The sequence below is a fragment of the Varroa jacobsoni genome, unplaced genomic scaffold, assembly GCF_002532875.2.
Source record: "Varroa jacobsoni isolate VJ856 unplaced genomic scaffold, vjacob_1.0 scaffold_568, whole genome shotgun sequence".
Classification (NCBI taxonomy): Eukaryota; Metazoa; Arthropoda; class Arachnida; order Mesostigmata; family Varroidae; genus Varroa; species Varroa jacobsoni.
In genome coordinates this window covers 170,173-193,128 of record NW_019213470.1, presented here as the reverse complement: position 1 = coordinate 193,128, position 22,956 = coordinate 170,173, and the positions used below count along the sequence as shown (strand labels likewise).

Below are 22,956 nucleotides of genomic sequence, written 5' to 3'. Positions count from 1 at the left end.
ATATGTAAAAAAATAAAAAATAGTATTTCGAAAGGGCCCACTGCATTTCTCCCTGAAGTTTTTCAGTATCCTACTTCCGATTGCAAAGCTTGCGCCATCTTCCTTTCGTATTACTTCTAGCGGCTTGGTCTGTTTCCGAACCCGCTTCTTACAGACACCAATCGATAAAATCCAAGGAGAAAAGCTTCAATCCCTTAAAGCGGCACGGGGAAAAAGGAGTCAATCTACTACAAAGTTTTACTTCGGGTTGCTATTACCACCTCAAAGGCTAGCATTTATATTAAATTCTATTTCACGGCTTGGCATAACACAAAGATCGGCTAGATGCGTATCAATTGAGTATTGGAAACGGAACGTATTAATTAGCCAGTAAGCGAATGCAGGGAGAAAATGGCAGAGAACTGTGACATAGAAAATATTGAAAAGGTGACAGTTTTGTTCAGGTCCACAAACCAATCACAGAAAATCATTAGATAGGTTGTACATTTCAAACGTCTCATGAATACATAGCCAGTGCAAAATTCTACTTGAAGCGTTTGTGTGAATCGAGATACACATCCTGGCGTACAGGTCTACTAAGGCAACCCTTGGAAGTGTAAATGACACGGGGTAGAAAATATATAATATATATGTATCATTGCCAGGGTACGGGTTGGGAAACGATTCTAGTGGGCTCGCAAGCCTGCATTTGGGCAGACATGCTCTGAGTGTATGACAATTTCATCTGAAATATTGACACAGCGATAAGAAGGCTCCATCTTGATGACCTCCTTGCTGTTATCCATGCTGGGTAGAACAGTGAATTACTCGTTCGGAATAAATATTTCCCTCACATTTAAGTGCCCATTAATTGATAAGTTTGCATTGCCCTTCTGTTTCATCTTACCTTTACTTGTTGAGTACTATTCGTCGGTAGTTAAAATTTAAAGTTTAAGAATATCAGCGTTTGTCTTTCCATTCATGATCACCGCGTTCTATAGGCACCCAATTTTATCTGGGTAATACTATTGCTTTTGATATATCACGTGAAGAGCAGCTAACACAGGGACTTCTCGTAAAAAGCCAACAAATCAAATCTCGGCAGATTCCTGACACAGAAATTAAACTGTCCTCACCTGCTCAGGTCTGCAACAATACGTGTATCATAGGAAGACTTATTTACCCGTCGAAGTCTTACTTGTAATAAATGTTCTCCGGCTAACGTACCCCCGATTTCGTTCTATCTCTGTCTGCCCAAATTGATACTTAATTTCCGAATCATAAAATGACGTAGCATTCAGGCCTGCTGATCTCATAGACTGACGCTTGACCATTTCAACTGAATATCTGTCAAGGATTACATAAAGGCGCTCTTTGCACTGCATCGAAATTAAAAGCAATTGCACACTGCTTTAATATAGCTTGCGTAAAACACATTCAGGGTCTTCACAGGGATATATTGAATTATATAAGTAACCTGCTTTTTGGGGATGCATCTCAACATATCTTGACTCTGACAAGCTGATATAATCACGGGTTGAACGAGAATCTGATTCGCTTGGATCGACATAACAAAGCGTCTTGGAAGTTGTGGTACTGCGTTGCTTTACGGTTGCGTAAGTTGAAGATAACTTGTGCGGCAGAAATATTTTTCACGCTCTATTCGGCAAAATAAAATGGGTACTGTTCTTCTACAACACGACCCAGGCTTTTTCATGGTGTATTATGAGACATTATATATCGAGCTTTTGCCTAACCCGTGTTGTGGGTTATTCGCTATCAAGCTTGAAAATATGTCAATAAATCAGGCGGAGACAGAGTTAACATGAGGCCCCCCGCTGTTTGGAAGTTTCGCTAATAGACGTACTTGTGCATACGGGGCGTCGCGCGTGAGTTTTTTGTCATACAAAAAGTGCTCATTTAAAACCAGGATGTATCAAACATGAAATTCTTATAGCATATTTTATATATTCTGTACATTTCTGGGCATATTACATAAATGTAGAATTATGAAGGAAACATTTAATTTACAGCACTCAATGTCGAATCCACAGAAAAACGTTTAACTCAAGAATATTAATTCCAGTGTTATTCCACCGGCCCACTCCCAACAGACTCTCATAATCCTAAGTTTAGGCTTTTTATGCTACTTATGATAAGTACTTTTTCGTTGGAGGATCTTTTCGACGAAATTTCATTGGCTGCGTTTTACCATGGATTAGAATGAATGAAGCAATAAAATAAGATGTATTCTTGGATATCAAACTATTAAGCACAATTTATTGAGACATGATCGCACAGACTCGCCAAAAAGCTTTATGTTTAAAAAAAAATCAAGACAGAACCGGAAAAGTAATCCTTAGTAGATGAAAAAGAGTTTTGACCGGAATTTACGGTGCTCTTGAGAGAAAGCACGAGATCATGCAATTTGTCTCATGTGGGCGAAGTACATGATACACTGGGAGAAAATCAGCCTTTAAGCAGATGCTAAAAAAAAAGGTCAGGCTGTAAAACAACAGCAGCTTACTTTTAGTTGTATTGATAGCCGATTTGATATGTAGTACTTTCAGCACTGGAAATGAATAATTTTTCGTCGGTATTGTCTCATATCACGCTCGTACCATGTTGGTCTTATTCTTGAATTATCAATATTGACCCCTCAATTAACGGCCCATATCGGCAAAATAAAACTCTACACATAGTTCCTCTATGACGACTTATATATTTTTTTGTTTGTAAACGGTTTTTTATGATTAACAAGTTACGAGTCACCAATGTGTGATCGCTCGATGTCGAGGCTTCCTCTTGCTTGTTGAATCTGTCGTGCCTCAGGCTGGTGTCGTCGAATTGATTAGTCCTTATTCACTGTTAGTTCAAACTATTGACAAGGTAAGAGCACTCGATATACCGGCTATTGACATGACCGTCTATATAGATAGTGCTTTTTGCCTACTATACTACGTTAAATGAGTCGTCCTCGTGTTTTTCTTCGCGTTCGTTTTTTCGCGCGCCAGGACATGCAGGTGGCAAAATCTTCACTATTAAATATCGTTGCATTGGTACGTCACGGTTTGTTGATAAGTTTTTTTAATCAAGTTTCATACTATATTGTTATGATAAAAACAGGTTTGAAGGTATGTTTATCCTTTATGCATGACCAATGTTTAATCGACATCTACACATAGTTATTTTCGTCCTTAGTCAACCATTTTGTCGTTTCGCTTTCTATTATATATGAGTAAGATTTTCTAAATCTGGGTCAAGCGTCTTCTGTTCGATTCGTAAGCTGTTATAAAAAAAACCTGTTCTGAATAGTACGTAGTACAATGAAGGGCTAGCTACGACTTAATTTAAGCAAAGATAGTTCTCTACTATAGTTTTACACGTGAAACGAGCGAAAATATGTTCTAAGGTATAGAAATATGCGCCCTCTTAGAACATGCATCAATTTTATTAATATTATTATTACATTTCTGCGCGTACTTTTCGAATAAATATTGTCCTTTTTTTACCCCAATTAGTTCATTAGGTAAGTAATCTGTATAAGTGGGCTATATAGCTTGCTTAAATTAGGTAAACTTAGATCGTGATTCTTTCGAGTTTCATCAATGGACGTCGGTTCGAACTATTACGCAATGACGTGTAATGGCACTGTCGGGAACAGATCAGGGCCCCCTTTATGCAAACTCAGGCAACAAATAGATTTGGGTACGATTGGAAATTTTTTGCCTTTGTGAAATTACAATTAAGCTTTAAGCGGGGCAAATGTCTTTGTTAGTTTTAATGTATTGAGGATGCTGCATATAATTTTAGTATGCTAGGCAAAAGGGGCGTTAGCTCTTATAGTGCACTACGAGCTCCAATCAACTTTTAATTTCGCTAAGATAGCATAGTATAGGTAAACGTTACTTCGAAATCTAAATTTTCCAGAAGGCGCGACCAGGGTTAAAGTTGTTAAAAAAAATGTTGTCGTATCTCGCTCGCGTCGTCTTGAGGGATGCCATCACGGGCTATGCATCACTGAAGTTGATTCCATTAACAGCGAGTTTGGTGTTTTCAAATAGGACACTGAATTCTTTCTGTAAAAGGGGTGAAAGTAATGCCGATAAAATGCGTAATGAAAGTTACGCTAGCTGTGTTATAGGTTACTGTCTGGCCTAACTCTACCACCAAATACACAATGATTGCAATTATTGTTTTTTTAAAACATCCTGCACAAGCAAATTAGCCCTTAGCATATGTATTTCCGAAATCATTTATAAATTAACATTGAGTTGTTCAACAACTTTTCAAAGATGCAAAATAAGAAAGACTTCTGATCAGTTAAGTAGCAACGTTGTTGGTCCAAACATTGCTTCTGAACCATAGGTACCATCTTAATTCTTAACCTATGTCAGAAAAGCTAAATATCACTAATTTAGAGGATGTAACGAATTTACAGGATGCTTTGGTGTCTGCCACGATGGTCTATGGCAAGACGGACAACTTGGCTTGCATTCAAGACCCTTCTCTCAACATACTTCTTTTATATTCTTCCTCATTAATTGTAAAAGTGTACTTTCATTTACGAGTTACAGCCACTTCGCAATATTGGCAATCCGCCTCATATGGCGTACCGACGACGAGTTTCTGGCGAACCTTTAGCTCCGGCCCTCAAAACACCACTGCATGCGCATTACCAGGGTCTTGTGAGAATAACAGGCCGCCTCTGTAAAAGCTATCGCAGTCGGCAGGATTCGAACCTGCGCGGGGAAACCCCATTGGATTTCGAGTCCAACGCCTTAACCACTCGGCCACAACTGCACGATTGGCGAAAACAATCGCTAGCAAGTTTACAAATCAATCGAATTGATTTACCTGCAGGGAACGTGTTTTAGCAACGTGCTTAGTGTGTATTTCCGTAGAAGGGGTTGTTTCGTTGAGTACTGCTTTTGGTAGCAGAATCGGTCGAAGTGGGGTTTAAACGGGTTGTAAGTAAAAAAGTAACAATTTAATTTAATTAGTCGCACTTTCTTGAAATATGTTACATATTTTAAGCAACCCATAGTGGTCCACAATAGTATTCTTCAGCATTAGAGCTGGTTTTCTTGCATTTTCAGAAATATGCACTAGAGCTAACTGCCCTTATGGGAAATATAAAACCAATATTTTTTTTTCTTACACTGTAACATTTTTACTGGAAGAATTATGAGACGCACAGCTGTTAATAAAAACCTGATATTAAGTTAGAATTTTTATTCGGGTAACCGCTCGAGCAAAGTTTTGAAGATTATTTTTTTTGAAGATCTATTTAAATTAATCTCTAAACTAAAAATTTTATTTTCGTTCGGTTTTTTTTTATCAAAGGTACCACTCGTGGTTCTAATATAATTGAAATAAACAGTAATTCTTCAGGAATTCACTGCTAATTTTCAATCTGGATTTAATAAATACTCAACCTAAATTAAAAATGTGTAGGTAACAGATCCCATGGCAGGTTTCCATTACTTGTTATTATTAAACAAACGATTTTCAATGAAAAAGATTTTATTCCAAATCGAGCATCGACTTAACAAGGGCCAGCTGTCGTCGTAACCTAACTTACCAAAACAAGCTCGTAATCAGATGTTTTTGATTAAGAAAGCCAAACTGGAGTTCGCTTTTCTGTGTACTTATTTCATGAAATGTTCAAACATATAGTGCAGACCAAGAGCAAAATGATAGTTTAGGTTATATAAGTGAACTATTTTATAAGTTTCATGATAAAAAATATGTAACATTACTTTTGTTTATATTATCCTCATTTCTTATCTTATATATATTTGCTATAGCAGGTTTGTTTCACCCCCACTAATTACATCGTCAACCCTGCACAAAATAGACACGGGTTGTTATTAACCAGTGCACTCAAACAATAAGAGTGTTTGCATTTACGTATTCGTTATGATCCTCATCTAGCATATTTATATTTATGTTTGAATAAGTCTATCTACAGATTGATCAAATTTAATAAAATTTTTTTGGGAACCTCCTGTTTTCTACAGCAAACTTTATATAGCTTCAATATTTAGAACGGCTTTAACAAAAATAGCTATAGCTATTTATACCTTATAAGGTAGTTTTTCCAACAGCTACATAAAAGGCATCGATTTTTGTAACTCGCCTCTAGAAATGGTACATCTCTATTTGTTTGTCCTCCCGCCAGTAGTGTGATTTGATTTTTAATGGTTGATGGCATAAAGGTTGATAACAGTGAAATTACGTTCTATTCACATCAATATATGAGTGCATACAAAATTATCTCCTAATTAGACACCGCTACAGTTTTACCAGTGAGGAATATCTATATATAAATGTATATATTTTGCGATATCGAACAAAAAAGGCAAAATAGGAATATACGCAAAAACGTTGCTATTAACGATAACTACTACTATTAATCGACTTTATATAATCTACTTACTGTATATTATATACGATATTACTTATCATATAATAATTAGACGTATGAGAGATTCACTAGCATGCATAATATTACGTACATAAGCAGAATGGACACTATACGTTTCTGCAATTATTTGAGGATTATTATTCTACAAGTTATTTGAACGATAAATTGCTTTTTACATATAATGAACGGCTCTACTAAGCTTACTTTTAGTAAGTTACTTTTTTTCGTAGTGTATTTAATCGCAAATTAAGTTATGAGGTAGTTAAAGTATGTATAATGCTTACAGCGTAACTAATCACCATGGTACTAAACTGATTCAACAGTTTAAATTTTTCACAATAATGGCAATAATGAGGATCATGGGAAAAGCCGCTGATGTTTTATGCTAAGTTTAAACGAGAAAACTAAAAAGCTATTTTTCTAACTCTTGTAAATATATCATTATTATTAACAATTATGAATCGAAACATTTATTCATCCATTCAACGTTAACGTAATGTCAATGTATAGAACCTCATTCTAAACTACACAATGTATGCTACATTGACTTTATGAGTAGTCAATTACCATATAAAATAAACCTTCAAAGGTGGTAAAAGACCCAAGGAATTTTGGTTCATCGAAAAATCTTTTTACAAAAAATTAAAAAAAATAATACTATTTGTAACACCTTATGTTGTGTGTATAACTCCGTTGTCAAAATTATATTGATGTTTGTTATGGTTGCCATCATGTAATAAACTTACTTCTCTTAAGGGCTAGAGCATAGATATGCTATTACTCAGAACCGTGTTCAGTAAAAGATACTCAATTAAAACAAAAAATTACCGCAGCCGGCAGGATTCGAACCTGCGCGGGGAAACCCCATTGGATTTCAAGTCCAACGCCTTAACCGCTCGGCCACGACTGCTCAGGTGGCAAGTCGTGGTCCAGCGTGTTTAGATCACTAACTTACCGGCCCAGTTGGTATTTGTGCTCTTTACTACACCTATTGGAACTTTTTCTATAACGTACGGTACGAAATATTAAATTATTTAACCCTCAGCGACAGAACTTACTGATGTTTATTTATGTATAGAACTGACGGACCTAGCGTTCACTGGTGAACAAAAACACTTTTAGTGGTGACGTTCACCGTCAAAAATGGCTCCTGATGCCTACAGACCATAGCGCCCTCTCTAGGATGTTGTACCAGTTATAAAACTACGTTAGCGATGAATTAGTATAAAGACAACTATCAAATACTGCATGTGGGTGAAAAATTGAATTTAGAAGTGGGTAAGCGCAAAAACGTTGTTCGTTTTCTAAATAGTTGTAATTATTTTACTATGCTAAAGGCATTCATGCCGATTTTGCTCAAGCAGCGATGCTACCGCCGTTTCTAGCTCCGCTTACGGCGGCCTCAGTCTTCACACCGCGTTGTCATGGAGACCCCCTGACGTGGAGAGGGCACACGAACAGAAATAGAACAATGGTAATAGGTGAATGATAGAATATATGTGGGACCACCGGCATTCGCCCCGGGCAGAACAACAGAACTTTTTTCTACCAATTGTGTCCTTGCATAGATCATCTTTGTAAATGTATAGAAATGCTGCTGGCGTCTAATTATAATACATAGAATATATAAGAACTAAATGGTAAGACGTCAAGGGATTAGAGTGGTCTCAAAGTGTATATTTACTACGCAGCCGTGAAATCTTCATGAAACTTTTACGTAATCGTATAATAACCTAAACAATATACTCTTTCTGATAAGATGTGATACAATAAGATGGAAAGTCAATATTTTTCCCTAAAATAATGCTCGAGGCCCCGGCGGGGTTCGAACCCGCGATCTTCTGTTTACGAGACAGACGCCTTACCACTTGGCCACGGAGCCATGTTTAACGTCGCCCGAAAATAAGATGTCTTCTGAATTTGTTCTACATTATTGAAATTAACGGAATTTCACCTTCGGCCAACGACCTGCTTTGCTTGCTGTTAGGCACACGCAACTTGGAATCATGTCATGATAGAATTGTCTGATTTCAAATGCACAGAAATAGACTTATGATATATAATTATTACACATACTAACGGGATGGGGTTTTTCGTCTATATTTTGAATGCAATGGATGTCATAACTCTTAGCTGAAATAAATTTAGCAGACTACTGCATCGATATCTTATTATTAGCATATCTTATTAGCAGTACGAGCTGATTAAATTTCAGAAAACTCCATTGTTTAATCTCTTTATAAACATTTAAATAGCAACGAACGTCTCCCGGACCAATTAGATGGTTTGCAAATGACAAGCGTATATGAATTCGTCTGATTGATTGAATTAAATAAAAATCCTCAAACGATATTAGCCGCCCACTTGTTAATGTCCTCGAAAACTTTCTAAGTTATTTAAGTAAAATATTTCTGCATACGAATAAAGTCAAAGCCGCTTTATTCTTGCGCCAGTTCTTTATCAACCATACGCTGTCTATGAGATTTCGAACTCGACTCAGCGTTTTCGGTAACGGTTAGCATCGGTTCGTTCGAAAACAATATGTTAAGTACTACTAAAAGTCGAAGGCAGCACAAAATTATAGAAAGAGACAGTGGCCAAACTGATAATTGATTAGGATCGAATGCTAAATTTCGAACGGTTGCCTGGAACGCCGGCAGAAAATTTAACGGAACACAAATAGGCCAATTTAACAGGCCAGGCTATACTTACTCAAAGTGTTCAGTTTTGCGTTGCTCGCTCCAGTCTTATTTGAATTTCACCCTAAATGTTTTGGTTTTTAGGCGTTTTAATGCGTAATAGTCATTTTGACTACAGCAAAAATGTAAATTTCGAAGTTAGTTGATAAATTCACAGCAGTCTCTTGTAGAACATCAATTCATACCGTGTAATGTATCCATAACCCTTTATCCAGCTAGCTTTTATTGAGACCGGACTAGACTGCCCGTAACAGTGTATATATTGATTACAAAATTTAAGAAAAGTGTTCAGCATCTATTTTTGTTCGTATGCCGTTCTATAACCTTATTTGAAAGTGAATTTTCGTATGTCCTTCAAACAACTAGCTTCACCTTGTGGTTTGTCTAGTTCGCGATAAACTATGAGTAGTGTGAATACGGCCGTACAAACTAACTTAAAGGCTCATAACCCACAAATTTTTTCGCGATATCTTTCTTTGGGCTTTCAGTTCATATTTAAATATCTGGCATTGTTCTTTGAAATATTTGTAAATACAATTTTCCACTAGAGTGACAAGCGTTAAAAATATAAAGGTTCTTTCTCGCTTCGTTGACCGAATTCAAGTCGAACTGAACCTCTCCTCATTGAGATATATATAATAACGAGGGACGAATCTAACGATTTTATGTAGCGCCGGAATAGGATGCATATGATCTTCGGCTTTATTAGGATCGCTACGTCGGTGTTTATGCTGCCAGCATTACGGGACGGCGTTCGAACCTGGCGTAGTGGGATTTGTTTCGATTATGTCGGACCAGCCATAACTAAGGGGTGTTAGCAAATGGTAAACAATAGGGGTCACCGGATCGACCGCACAGACACACTGTCGGAAAATCTATTTAAACCGTACGCTTGAACTGATAAGAAACCTATTTATTTTGGGTTCGGCATAAACCCAATTGTATTAGTCGTTCGCTTTTGAAAACAAGTCTTCATCGAGGATGCCCAAATTCTATCAACAAAGTCTATAGTAATTTGTGTTTACAGTCGGATGCCGACAGTTGGATGGTATGTTCAGATATAACCGCTATTTGTGAGCTCGAGAAATAGCGGCATCGTTTATATTAGGATATGTCAATATAATTCGTTTAAGCTCTTCTACTAAATTTGCTTAGCCTGTTGTACATCTCCGCTGACAGCCGTAAAACTCGTCCATACGAAATCTTAATGGTATATAAACGATTATAAACCCTATTTCCATTGTATATAACATTGTATGATTTATTTATTCGGCAAGCTAACCCGAAATGGTAACGTGACATATAATATGATTGGTGAAACTTGGATTGTACGTTAGCGAATATAAACATAAAGTATAATGGATATAGCGTATACTATTGTGCTTAAGCATTAGACATAGTTTATAAAGCGAGTCTGAGTTCGGGAAAACACGACCAATTTCGTTGCTGCATAGTCGCTAATCCAGGCCTAACTTGAGACTTCGAACGAATATCCAGCTCTAAGTTAAATTGTGGGAGGTGAATAAAAAGTAGTAGGAAAATTAGTAAAAAGGAATATTCTCCCATAAAATGAGAAATACATCAAATGCTATCATCTGCATCAAGTGCTAGCCCAAATATAGTCTATACGTTACTTTTTTCCAAAACATTTCAGCGAAGTAGAGACGACAATTCGCGCAACCCTCATAGACAGTAGTGCAGGCAGATTTTGAGATGTCAAAAGCCAAAAGACTATTTACCGGCTTATACTACAATACGGCGGACTAATCTGTGCTATGATTTAGCGGTGGCAAACATTTGCCGCGGATTTGTCTTAATATGTCTCAGTATATAAGTTGTCTGCTATAAACACAGTATACAAACAAAGGGCTCTCTACTACGGGTGAATAACCCTGTCGATGCAAAGGTTATAATAGCGTTCATCACTTTTTGTGTATAGGGGCTTATGCGTACGCTCAGGGAATCAGGTAATCGGCAAGACAGCATGCCAGCGATAAAGTAAATAAGATCTCACCGTCCAGCTCGATACTAGCAGCGAACACCTACAGGTTTAGCCCAGCACGTGGGCGGCCTATCTTCACTTGTGAAAAGCTGGATTATGAGGTTCTATGGGCGAGTCGGACTTCGATATATTAATTTCAGACGTACCTGTTAACTAGCAAATCATTCCGCGTCGCAGAGTCTCGTAATTAGTTGAGTTTAGAATTGTAGAGAGAAACACAAAGGTGGCTTGTTACCGGTTATAGAATATAAGTAATTACTTTAAAGAGGTCGATTATGTAAGCGTGTTATCAATTTGTAACCATGACCACGCTAGTCCAAAAAATGCCCAGAAGTAGCTTTCCAATCTGGCCACGCACTCGCCTTTCAGATCTCCGCTACGTTTTGAGCTGCAGAAGCCTCTTCGAGTTCGTTGTAGCATATTGTAGCTTTTGAGAACCTCGCAAGGCACTTCTCAATGCTGCTTCCAAAGGATAGGCGTTGACGAGCGTCTAGATGATTATTGAAATGCATTTATTTGCGGTATTCATGACTAAACTTCCATTACAAATTGAATTCAGACCTAGCCTCGTTCCCATTTTACAGCAAAGGCTTAATTTTGCTTCTTGTATGTTATACAAGCATACTCGCTGCGTGGAGTTATTTTGAAACAAGTTTGTTAGATAATACGCGTCGCAGGACTTAAGTACTGGATGGAGATACATGCGCTCCGCCATAACGAGATAGGCGCAAGTAGAATTTCCAAGTAGTTCTGCTGCGGAGAAGAAAAAAACGTAATGGTAAATATAAATCGCTCAAACTAGTCGCAGGCAAAATATTAAGCTCGAAACTTTACCACAACGTGCATCTGTGTTACGGTTTGCATGTAACGATCCTGTATTGGGCCGCATGATTGTGGGACATTTAGAGAGTCAACACCAATAGAGCTTGGGCAGATAGTTTAATCTGTTGCTCTGTGTCCTATTCCTGCGTTGGACGTTTTTCGAGTACTCCTTTCGTAAATCGATGCTCAGGTCCAACCAAGCTGACCAAGTGATACTTTCTGCAGATTTTTCGTTTCCTTTAAATCTACAATGCAGTGTTGCTTTATTCATTGCTGACACACGTGGAACGTCTAGACATTCAAAAGGCGTGAGGTTCGCTGTTTTGAAGGCAGTTCTATTCAATTGGAAGCATGTGTACTTTGTCTTACATAATGTGAAACTAAACTATTAGTGATAATACGCATTTTCCAATTTAGTTCATACTTCAGTACGAAAAGAGCGGATTTCGTAGACAGGTAAACCCCCTTAATACGTACAAAATTCGTTAAAAAGGCGACAGACAGGTCACGCCGTCATGCAGCTTTGATGTGTTTCGAATATGTGAAGAGCGGGGTGCTCTGCAAGTGTCTGTAGATAGTCGAATTTTAGGCTGGAGCTCAGACCAAACGAATTCACCCGACAAGACAGAAGAAACTGGGCCGCCGCGGGTGAACTATCTGTGTTGACCAATAAATCGTGTCATATATTGGGTGTATTATTATCGGTTTAGGTACCGAAGCTTATTGTAATTAGTTCTGCTTTACGCATATTGGTTTCTAAATTATGATGCTTTTAGATGCCACTATGTATGAGTTTTATGAATATTCTAGCCGCGTTTATATTCTTTAAGAACCGGATCTAAATTCCCAGTGTATGACACGAAGATTACTTTTTCATGCTGGCCAGTACAGGTTCATTGAAACATTAATCGAACAAAATATATACCATTAATCGGCATTGGTCTATGTAGAAGACTGACTCTAAGAAGACCAGACTATCCGAGATGCTGTTTATGTCTCAAACTCATAGGAACTTATCGCTATGTGCCGAGATCAAAGGGGACCCGTTCAGGGCCACGTGTGGGCTACAGGGCTGGGAGAAATCTGGTACAGTAAAGTAGAAGATCCCCAAACATGTTCGTTTTATTACCAAAAACATTTGCGTGTCTGTCGTAGATCAATTTCTGCAAATCCATCGAGAGAAGATTCACTTTGTACATCCGATTATAGACAGTGTTCTCAGCAATTGATTTTTTGTTGTTTGTTGCCGTTTTCTGACCATTTCTTCATGGCAGTAACGCACGCAAAACTAAGATGATTTACCGTTAATAATAATAGGATCAGGCGAATGTAAGCGAGAGGCCTGGGTAACCTAAAACTCTGATAATGTTGCGATACTTTTTAAAAAATGATCTGCCTATATATTTCTGCATCATTATGTTAAATGTATATATACAATAAATAACTCTATTACAGGTATGTGACGAATCCCGCGTACCATCCGACCCATTTGGACACTCCGTTCAAACGAGTTCTACACGAATTTGAAATTGACCAAGAGAAAGTTGAATTTATTGAAAAGATCGGAGAGGGGTGAGTTCAGCGTAACCTACAGTAAAAGTATACCTGCTTCTATATATACATATATATATACTTGGCAAGACACTAAGCTTGCAGTAAGGACAGATAGGAGCCTTAAAAAATGGAAAGGTGCGCTTATTTTTAGAAAAGTAAGCAACTATCTGTTTGATACAAATACTGCCTCAATTTTATCCGAACTGTTAGCTTAACATTTTTACAATTGTATATTAGAAGTTTTTCTCACACTGTAACACCAGCATCGATTATTAGGGATAGTATATTACCCTGCAATCAGATAGCCCATACGTTATCGCCGTGTTGTAAATAGGACTAGTGTGACAAATATAACATTTATATGGTAGATAGGGAGAAAACAAACAAACATCTACCTTTCAAGATGGTACATATATCGCATCGGCCCAATAGGAAAAGAGTACACGTATATGAAAGCATTTTATGCATGACCTATATTGGATATAGTGTTTATAAATTTATTAATTATCACCTTGTGTTTTGTACCCTCTTCGCGATATTTCACCTATTCTGATAGCTTTTGTTTCGTTAATTTGTCCTTCGTAAGTAAATTTCAAAGTTGACTTGGATTTTACGTTACTAGTCGGGAAGGGCCGAATCAAATTGGGAGTAATACAGAAAATTGAGTGGAAGGCCTGCTGTACCTATCGTGAGTTGAAGCGATCCAATCAGAGGCCTGCAATGTCTGTAGCCTGGGAGGTATAAGACTATTGTGCACTTGATGCACTGCTTTGGACAATACTCAGTGACATTCGAGAAAATTTATAGATGGAATGACAAAAGATGTGAGATCGTTTTTTAAAGACGAAAACTGTTCACGGACGACGTACTGCGGAACCCGTTTATCCACCGAGTACTATTGACGTGGAGTCAATAAATGGAAAGAAGTAGTAGACAAGGGTGTTGGACGACAGGCCACCGACGACTGCCTTGGGGGCCTGGTGAAGGCCTAGGAACTGTTGGGCCTGGCGTTGTCATTTTCCTTTCATCGACGATGACCATTGCAAGAGATTACAAAGACCTCCTTGTCGACGAAGCCTTTTCTTCTTCGTGGAGGTGATAAGTGAAAAATAGAGGGGGCAATATATATATATATATATATATATATATATATAGCGAGAGGGAGAGAAATGGGAGTTGGTAAGCTGTGGCTATTGAACGGAGATTGCTTTCTTTGACAAAATTTCACCAGCAGTCGTTATCTGACCAACAACTCAGTTTCTTGCTCCACTGAGGTGTGCACATACTACTATTTCATCGCAGAGACGTACTAAGCGACCGCAAAATGGCCTCGACGATGCTTTCGAAGCTCCCGTAGAAAGGTTAAATGGATGCCAACCAAACATCTATTGTTCTTAGACATCTTTGCTAGCATGCTCCTGTTATTATCCTGCTTTTGCTGACGTCATTGCAACCAGAAGTGGACCCAAGATATTTACTGAGTGAAAAAGCTGTGTCAGGCGAGCAAAATGTGCAGCCAGTCGCCCCTCGACAATGACCCGTACATGATTTTTCGATATGCGTGCTATTCTTGTTGATGAGTGAAGCACAACATGAGAAGCTTATGTGAAGTCTGAATATATTATAATAAATAGGAAGTAAAATAATGATTAGTGCATTTTTTATAAAGGGTCAAGGATGCACAATAATGTATGTTACGAAATGAAAATTAATTTACTAATATATGTGTTTATTACAACAAATCAGTTAATTATACTTTATGTGCAAGAACACATAAATATATTATATGTTAGTTAACTTCAGTTGCACAATAATAATAATAATAACCATAATCATTATCGTTATCGCCATAGAGTAGGGAATAGCTTAAAAAAAAATGTATTGCTAATCCATATTTTCTAATTAAAGAGTTAAAAAAATCGAGTGATTTGCGTGCAAATTGGGTTGCCCTTGCTTTTTTTTTGAATTTCGCTTATATATTATCCAAAACGACGAATATTTATTTGGAAAAATATAATGAAAAATTATCTAATTGAGATTATGTAATGAGCAACGATACTACAAAATACCACAAAGTAACCTGTTTAATACTTTTGTTGATATTTGTATGGCAGCTGTTACCTACATTAAGCTTTAACATTTGAACCTGTAGCGATAACCAGTACCTAATTTCACTGGTCCAGTAATTAATGTCACCGATAACTCTGTTTTGAAACTTTTTTGTAAACCTTGTTTTGAAACTTCTTTAAAGCGTTTGGCTTCTCGTTTACTTGCATCGTTGGCCTGGAGGGAAAGCCGACAAGATAATTTCTAAGTAACTTTAGTTGTCGCGAACGTGCAATAACCTTAAATAGTGATTTATGAAAGGTAAAACTTTCAATAGAATTTATCACAATTGCTAAATGAGACTTCCTTCAATGAAACTTCAATGAAAACATATGCTTTTTTTTTTTTTCTGTGCGAGTTTCATAACTTCAGCTTGCTTTAGCCTTTCTGAATATTAACAACCATTTACTAGATGACGCATTTGCTAATTTTAAGACTAACTCTGTATGAGGAGCTCTGAAGAACAGCACTTTGAAAAGGCTTCGGGGGATGGCTTTATTTGCAGCTTATAAAACATATATATTTAGTACGTCATTCAACAACTGTGTATACAGGGTGGCTTAATCTACATACACGTGTACTGCTCATCTGTAAAACTTATTTATTAAACATGTAGCAAGAATATTCAATATCCACACAGAAACTAACGGAAATGGTATTTTGATAAAAAGTTCACCTACTTTTGCGAAAGCAACCCAGGTTTCACTAGACATTTTTCTGGGAAATCGAACTTCAAGCTGGGATTCAAAATGATGAACGCAGCGAGTTGGTCACTCAAGATCCAGACTACACGTGAAAATACCGAAGAACGTACTAGATTACGTTAAATTTAGCTTTGTACTCGTTTGTAGCTGGATGGTTCGAAGCAGGAAGCAATCGTTACTTTCCATGTTGTCAATTTTTCATAACACACACTGCCAATTTAAAATTTTTTACAGCTGCGACGGAATGGTCAACTCGTCGTTAATCTGGTTTTTACGTTTTCGAGTGCCATGTATGGTTTATTGTCCTTTGGGTACGTTTTTTAAATAATTGTGATCTTTCTAGATGAAAACTGGCCGAAAAAGGGTTCTTTATAAGGAGTTTTCCTATCATTAACTAATGCATTTTAAGTATTATTTTTAAACTCTTATGATTGCTTCTCAGAAAATTTGTGTATAACAAAATCTGCTTAGAAAGTACGTCTATATTCGTGAAATCTAAAAATGTTATTGTAGTTCGGTTATCGTTAGGGAAGTACCTTAAAGTACATACAGATAAGAAGCTGTATAACAGGCCTAGTTTGAGGTCAAATTTAAGGTGTTCTCTCCGCATATACATATTAGAAAAATTATAAAAAATCGTACAAAATTTGACGGCTTGAATTTTTGTCATAATAAATATGAGCTCCGAACATTACATCGATTATAGCTATAAGGTCAAAAATCGCATTTCTGCAAAATGCGATATGAACTTACTATACCACTCTGTGTCGAAAGTGACGAAACTGGATTTTTCTTACCTTTTCTCTAGAGCACACTTTACGATAGTATCGGAAAATTATTAATAATTAGTCTATATTTTATAAAAAGAAAAATGCATATATATACCAGTTGGCTCAGTGATCCGGTTTGGCTACATATAAGGGCATGAAATTTATCATACTGAGCGTTAGAACAATTCTTTGTCATACCCTTGCTACCGATATATTGTTAAGATACAATTTTGATCCTACTATAATCAGATACACTATAATAAATAAGTATTTTTCATATTGATAACCTTTGTATACTATATACTAATATACCCGGGCTTTGGGCTCACCTGCTTCTGTATAGTTCATAAGGTAGGTAGGTAGGTAGGTTTCCTTAATCATGAAAGCAATGCTTAAATTGACAAGCTGTAGTTCGTTAAGTAGGTAAAAAATTTCTTGCGGTAACTGGCTTTTCAAGTATCTAGAAACAAACTGCGTTAGGACTGAAGTAGCCTTAGCTAGATCGCCAATACCATATGATACCTGTCGATACGTACAGTCAGTCAACTACCTAGCGATGACAGCATATACGTGCAGATAGAGACATCAGTGAGTTGTCTATTGCTTCTGATCTCTGGAAGTCAACAGATCGCATTTAATAGCAATATTTATTCAGTAAAATCAGCGGAACGGCGTAATTTAAACGAGGCGTATTTTATTTAGCCTGATCTCACATTTGATCACTTCGCTCCTTCTCTCCGTGCAGGTGTTTTGGTAAAGTGCATCGGGCACTATACACACAACTAGATGGTAGCACACTGAACGTTGCAGTAAAAGTCCTCAAGGACTCAGCCTCTCACGAGGCACTGGCCGACTTCGAGCGGGAAGTTCTCATAATGGCCAACTTCTCGCACCCGAATATCCTTAAACTGATCGGCGTCGTCTATAAAGGTTAGTGCACGAACGGCTTGCAGATAACGATAGATGATCTACAAAGACAAGGTCTATTCCTTCTTGGTTGTCCTTGATTTTTTTACACTGCTGTCGACACATTCTGCAGCTATGAAAGACAAAAAGCAGACTTACCGTAGTTAAAAGCAGAGTAGATCCATTGTTAGGCGAACGATTGAGAACTATTGAATGCTGCTATGTGAATGAGTTTGTTTTTTATATAGTACTATGCCAACATAATTGTGTCTAGCAGTCGGCTATGAATTAATTTGAGGCAAAAGTATGGAAGCCTTATTGAGGAAGCCAAGGTCAGGAACAGGTTTATTACGACGTGTTTATGCAGTTAATGGACCTAGGTGTATAATTATACGTAAAAACGAATTTTCGATGGTTGTGTATGTATTTAGTAAACAGAAGCAGAGTTTCACTTTTTCTGATATAGAGTCGTAACGATACATATGGCAGATATCTTGAGTTGTTCCCATAACATTTTTTACATCACACAGCTTTGAGCCATCGTAAGAGTTCGAAGTAATGTAACATTTGATTACTAAAACTGAATAACAAATGTATTGAAATAACTTCTTAACTGTATAAACTAATATTCAACTATCAGTAAATGGGACGTCTAAAGAGGGCTAGGCAACAAGGAACAAACAGGGCAATTACTTCGTAACAGTTTTATCGGCGCCTCAGAACGCACTGTTGTGTAAACGTTTAGTCCTATCATAAGACTACGACCATCTAATGTGCTCTAGAACTATACACGTGAAAGGCTAAAACATTCAATTTTCAATTCACAGTCGTTAGTAACTAGGTTATAGTAGCGTGTCTGCTAGCATACTGCTTTCATCTAAAGGCAAAAAATATAACAACAAGCAAAAACGAATATCATCGTTTGGTTGTCCACAAGTTTTTTTTTTTTTTTTTTTTTTTTTTTTACCGCATTAGACATCTCCTTGAAAGCGAACGCTCTCCAAGACGGTGCTTTAAAACAGAAGAAATTTTTTGCATCGTAGCAGATTTATAATTATAATAATAACAACCGATCAATGCAGTGCGCCGTTGCGCAAAGGTGCCGCGAGACAGAGGGTAGTTCCTTAAATGGACATCTTTCTTTAAAGTTTGACAAGTCGATTAAACCTGTTTACGCTACGGTGAGGGTAGAATTTGTAGCTGGTGTTAACATGTAGCGCATTTTAAGAGTGGACAAACTCTGCCAATTATCCAGGGAAGGCGGAGCGCTTCCTGGATATTTGGCTTGCTTGTGTGGCACGTTTTCTATGCAGATAAACATGAAATAAAGTTTCTTCAATTGTATTGATCCTGGTAAGATTCGTGTGGCACAATCGAGTTAGTTTAGATATAATGGCATACTATCCGGCCTGGCAAATTCAAGTGGATATTAACATAAATAAGTTTTCCTACCAGCCTCATAACCTTATCCATTTTCGATTTCCTGATTTTCGAATACCTGATTCTAACGAATAGTTTTTTTTCATGAAAAGAGAAAACAACCTGTCAGTCTAAAAATCCACATCATGCATATATTATATGTCGTCACGTCGTTCGTCGCCTTAACCAAAACAGAATTAAGCGAACGCTAGTTTATTGCGCAAATAACTCGAGATGATTATGTTTCTTTGTAAGCCTTACTTTAATTGCCGTGCCACAGTTTAACCTTTCTCTTCGTCTCAAACAGGTCACTGATGCACCTTAAAATACCGCCGCTATACTATATAGGAAAATACGATGTAGGGCTCCCCATACGGTGGACTCAGATTTAGTCCGCATCTCAGTTTTCGATTAGAGGTTGCGAGGCCTTTTGACTAACAAGAGAAAATACCTTAGAAGGTATGTTTTACAATGCCACTGCCTTATTTTAATCATGCGCCTTCATTGACACTGGTCCGTTTGCGCAGGGAAAGTTAGATGTGTAATAGAAGGATTTTGTTCCCAGGCAAAAGGTTCTCAGAAATGAAGGACCATAACCGCCTGGACTCGTACAACAGAGATCTTAAAGAGGTTGTTAGCCGTAGATGTGAGTGTCGCCCTATCCATAATGCATAATAATTAATAATAGTTCTACGATGCCTGTCTTTTGTATCACAACCGTTTTTTTTTTTTTTTTTTTTTTAAATAATTTTTTAAAGCTGGAGGCGTGACAAGATTGAAAATCTGATTCGGGGAGTCACGTGAACCGTGGAATTATTCACAAACTATGTGCACTCTAGTATAATCAGATATACTGAGGTATGCTGAGGTATACAGATAACTGAGGTAAACGAATTGAGCAATTAAAAAGTTGTTCCCTTCCATTTCTTGTCTATCTCTACTTGTCGTTAAGTTCAAGCTTTACTTTTTAATTTAACGTTTCGCACGATTGGCGAACATTTATGACCTCGAAGAAGTATGACAAATTTTATCTGATATTTAGCATCGAAAAGCGGTGGTGTAAAACCTATAGATGACAGCATGAAGTCTCAGTTCTGAGGGAGGCGTCTGCGCAACATTATAAAAGCCACTCGATCTGGCAGCCTTTCGCCACAAATTTCCTTTTCTGTATATTCTATTGAACCCTTCTGGGTTTAAACTATACATCTTCGGTAATATTTAATCAGTCTTCTAGATAGGAAATGACTAATCGCAATTAAATACAGACTTGATCAACGTCTGCCTGAACGTACGTACTGCTTGCTCATCTCGATGCTGAAATCGTTAACTACACATCGATCTTTTCTTTAATACGTGGAACGCCCTATATTTTATAACTATATTGTAAAAGTTGCTATTCATGTTGCTGCTGCTGCTGCTGCTGCTCTGAATGACACTCTCATATTCATCACAAAACCAGCCGATTGAAAGCGCTACAAAAAATGAGACCTCAGTATGGTGAAAACGACCCCGCCCTGCATCGCGGTTAGCAAACTGGGTTTCTTTTGAGTCCTCAGTTTGCTTCCTGATGAACGATGAACTGCACTAAGGCTTTCGTCCCATGTGGCTCCTCGATTATGGTCATCTGTCGCTTAGATACTAAGCAATTCTAGCCTAACCCTCTTTTACAGCTAGCAAGACAAGGCGGCTACAGGCACATGAATACGAAAGTTTCTGTTATCCACCAGCCATATAACATGCGCCAATGCCTTCTTTTCATTTTTATATAAAATCAAATAACGAATTCAAAAACTACTTTCATTGATACGCACTCTATAGAGACATAGAAAGCTAGAGTTCGAGGCCGCTATAGAACTGCGTAAAAATGGGAATGTTTCGACGCTGTGCGGCCAACTATTTGCCGAGGTTACGTTAAAACACTTCCTGGTAAAGCGTCTGAGCAGCACTTGAAAAATTCTGCTTCTTTTTTTTCTTAGAAGTTTCGCTTTTTTTGCTCTATGTACATGCTGTGTATCCAGTTACTTGAATTGATTCGCCAACTGTTCGAACACTGCATACAAGGCCAGCTTTTACGGCGATGTAAAAATCTACCACCTAAACATACAAACTCTGTTGAACAGATACACAGGTGCTATATATGGTTGTCTCTTTATACAATCAGTAATTAAGTAATTGCCCCATTGTGTTCGTTATTTAACGTATCTGCGTATGATGTACATCTGCGTTACCTGATTTCCTTTCATGATACAAAAAAGCCGTTGGAGTTCACTAGTTTTCTCTTCTGCCTACTTACGGTAGCCGCCATGATCACTACAACTTTTATCACCACAAACGTAGTCATCAAAATTACCGATTTAAGCGAATTACTGAATGCTGGTGTTGACAAAATGACCATCGCTCTCCATTTGCTCTGTGTATACCATAGCTGCCGCCGCCGCCGTTGCCAACACCTCCTCCGGCCACCCCTTCTACAGCTTCCTTCTCCACCGAAACCGTCTCCGCCGTAACTCATGGCACAGTCCATAAACAAGGGCAACAAACGCAACGACTATCTTTATCTTGGGTCTCAAACTCTATTATGTCTTTCTCGTCCAGCTATTTAACTCGAGCTAGTTCCCCTCTGTTGTTCCTTCCCTATTTTGTACTCTGTGTCGTTGTGCTGGTTGTTAGTTGTTTGATTGACTTGGTATTGTAGACTGCGACGATAGTAGGCAGACTCCGCCCAGGCTTTACACGATGCGGTTAGGAGCAGCGGACAGAACATGGTTTGACTTCCAAAGGGGTGATGGTAACAGTGGCTGGTAGCTAAAATAAATCTGTCTGGATAAGCTGTTTATTCTGTCAGCGAACGCTGATTTTTGCGCTGAAATTCTGTGCCTACACAGAATAGAGATTCGTTTTCATGACTGCTATTTTCATAACGATCCGCCACGTGATGACCTCAGTTCGAAGTATATGGAAATACCCCAGCAGAAGACATCTGACTACTGAACGTGGTACCATAGAAACATTGAGCCTGTACGTATGAGTCATCTTTCCGCCGAAGTTATACATTCACGTAGTGTAATATGGCCATACTTATAGCGAATTGTTCTGAACGCATAGCGTAGTTGTGCCTTTCTCCCATTTGTCAATTATCGCCATTACCATTATGGCTCTTATTGTTGATGTTGTTGTTTTACTGATATGGAAAAATTATTTCCGTTAGCTGCAATAACAGCGTATACATGGCTTCTCCTTTTTTTTTTTTTTTTTTTTAAATTTGTAGCAGTCTAGCACGTAAAACTTCTTGTTAAGATCGCTTCAGTTGGAACACTAGTTGGTGCTTCAGCTGTTGACTATTAAATCATAGCCGAAAAGGCTCGTATACGCTTGCATATGGTACACGATCAAACTCCCTGCTTAAAAAATCTAGCTTATAAGAGTCTTTTGTACTACATTTAAAATGGCTATCGTACCTGGCAAAAGAAAGCGTGCAACAAAACCCCTACGAAAACCTTGATAAGATTTTGAAAAGGTGAAACAAAAGATGCATCACCCATTGAACAAGCTACAAACATTTATT

The 22,956-nt window shown here is 37.7% G+C and overlaps 1 protein-coding gene and 3 non-coding genes across 4 annotated transcripts in view; 1 reads left to right on the top strand and 3 right to left on the bottom strand.

Annotated features, from left to right (window-relative positions):
• LOC111261551 (NT-3 growth factor receptor) overlaps positions 1 to 22,956 on the top strand; it is a 145,588-nt gene that overhangs the window by 91,513 nt on the left and 31,119 nt on the right. Inside the window, exons 5-6 of the mRNA XM_086968753.1 lie at positions 13,388 to 13,504; positions 17,812 to 17,996. Of these exons, the coding sequence (XP_086824879.1) occupies positions 13,388 to 13,504; positions 17,812 to 17,996 (302 nt within the window). The remainder of the gene's footprint in view (positions 1 to 13,387; positions 13,505 to 17,811; positions 17,997 to 22,956) is intronic.
• TRNAS-CGA (transfer RNA serine (anticodon CGA)) lies at positions 4,701 to 4,782 on the bottom strand. The gene has a single exon. It is a non-coding gene; the product is annotated as a tRNA-Ser (tRNA).
• Positions 7,238 to 7,319, bottom strand: TRNAS-UGA (transfer RNA serine (anticodon UGA)). The gene has a single exon. It is a non-coding gene; the product is annotated as a tRNA-Ser (tRNA).
• Positions 8,220 to 8,291, bottom strand: TRNAT-CGU (transfer RNA threonine (anticodon CGU)). Its single transcript has one exon. It is a non-coding gene; the product is annotated as a tRNA-Thr (tRNA).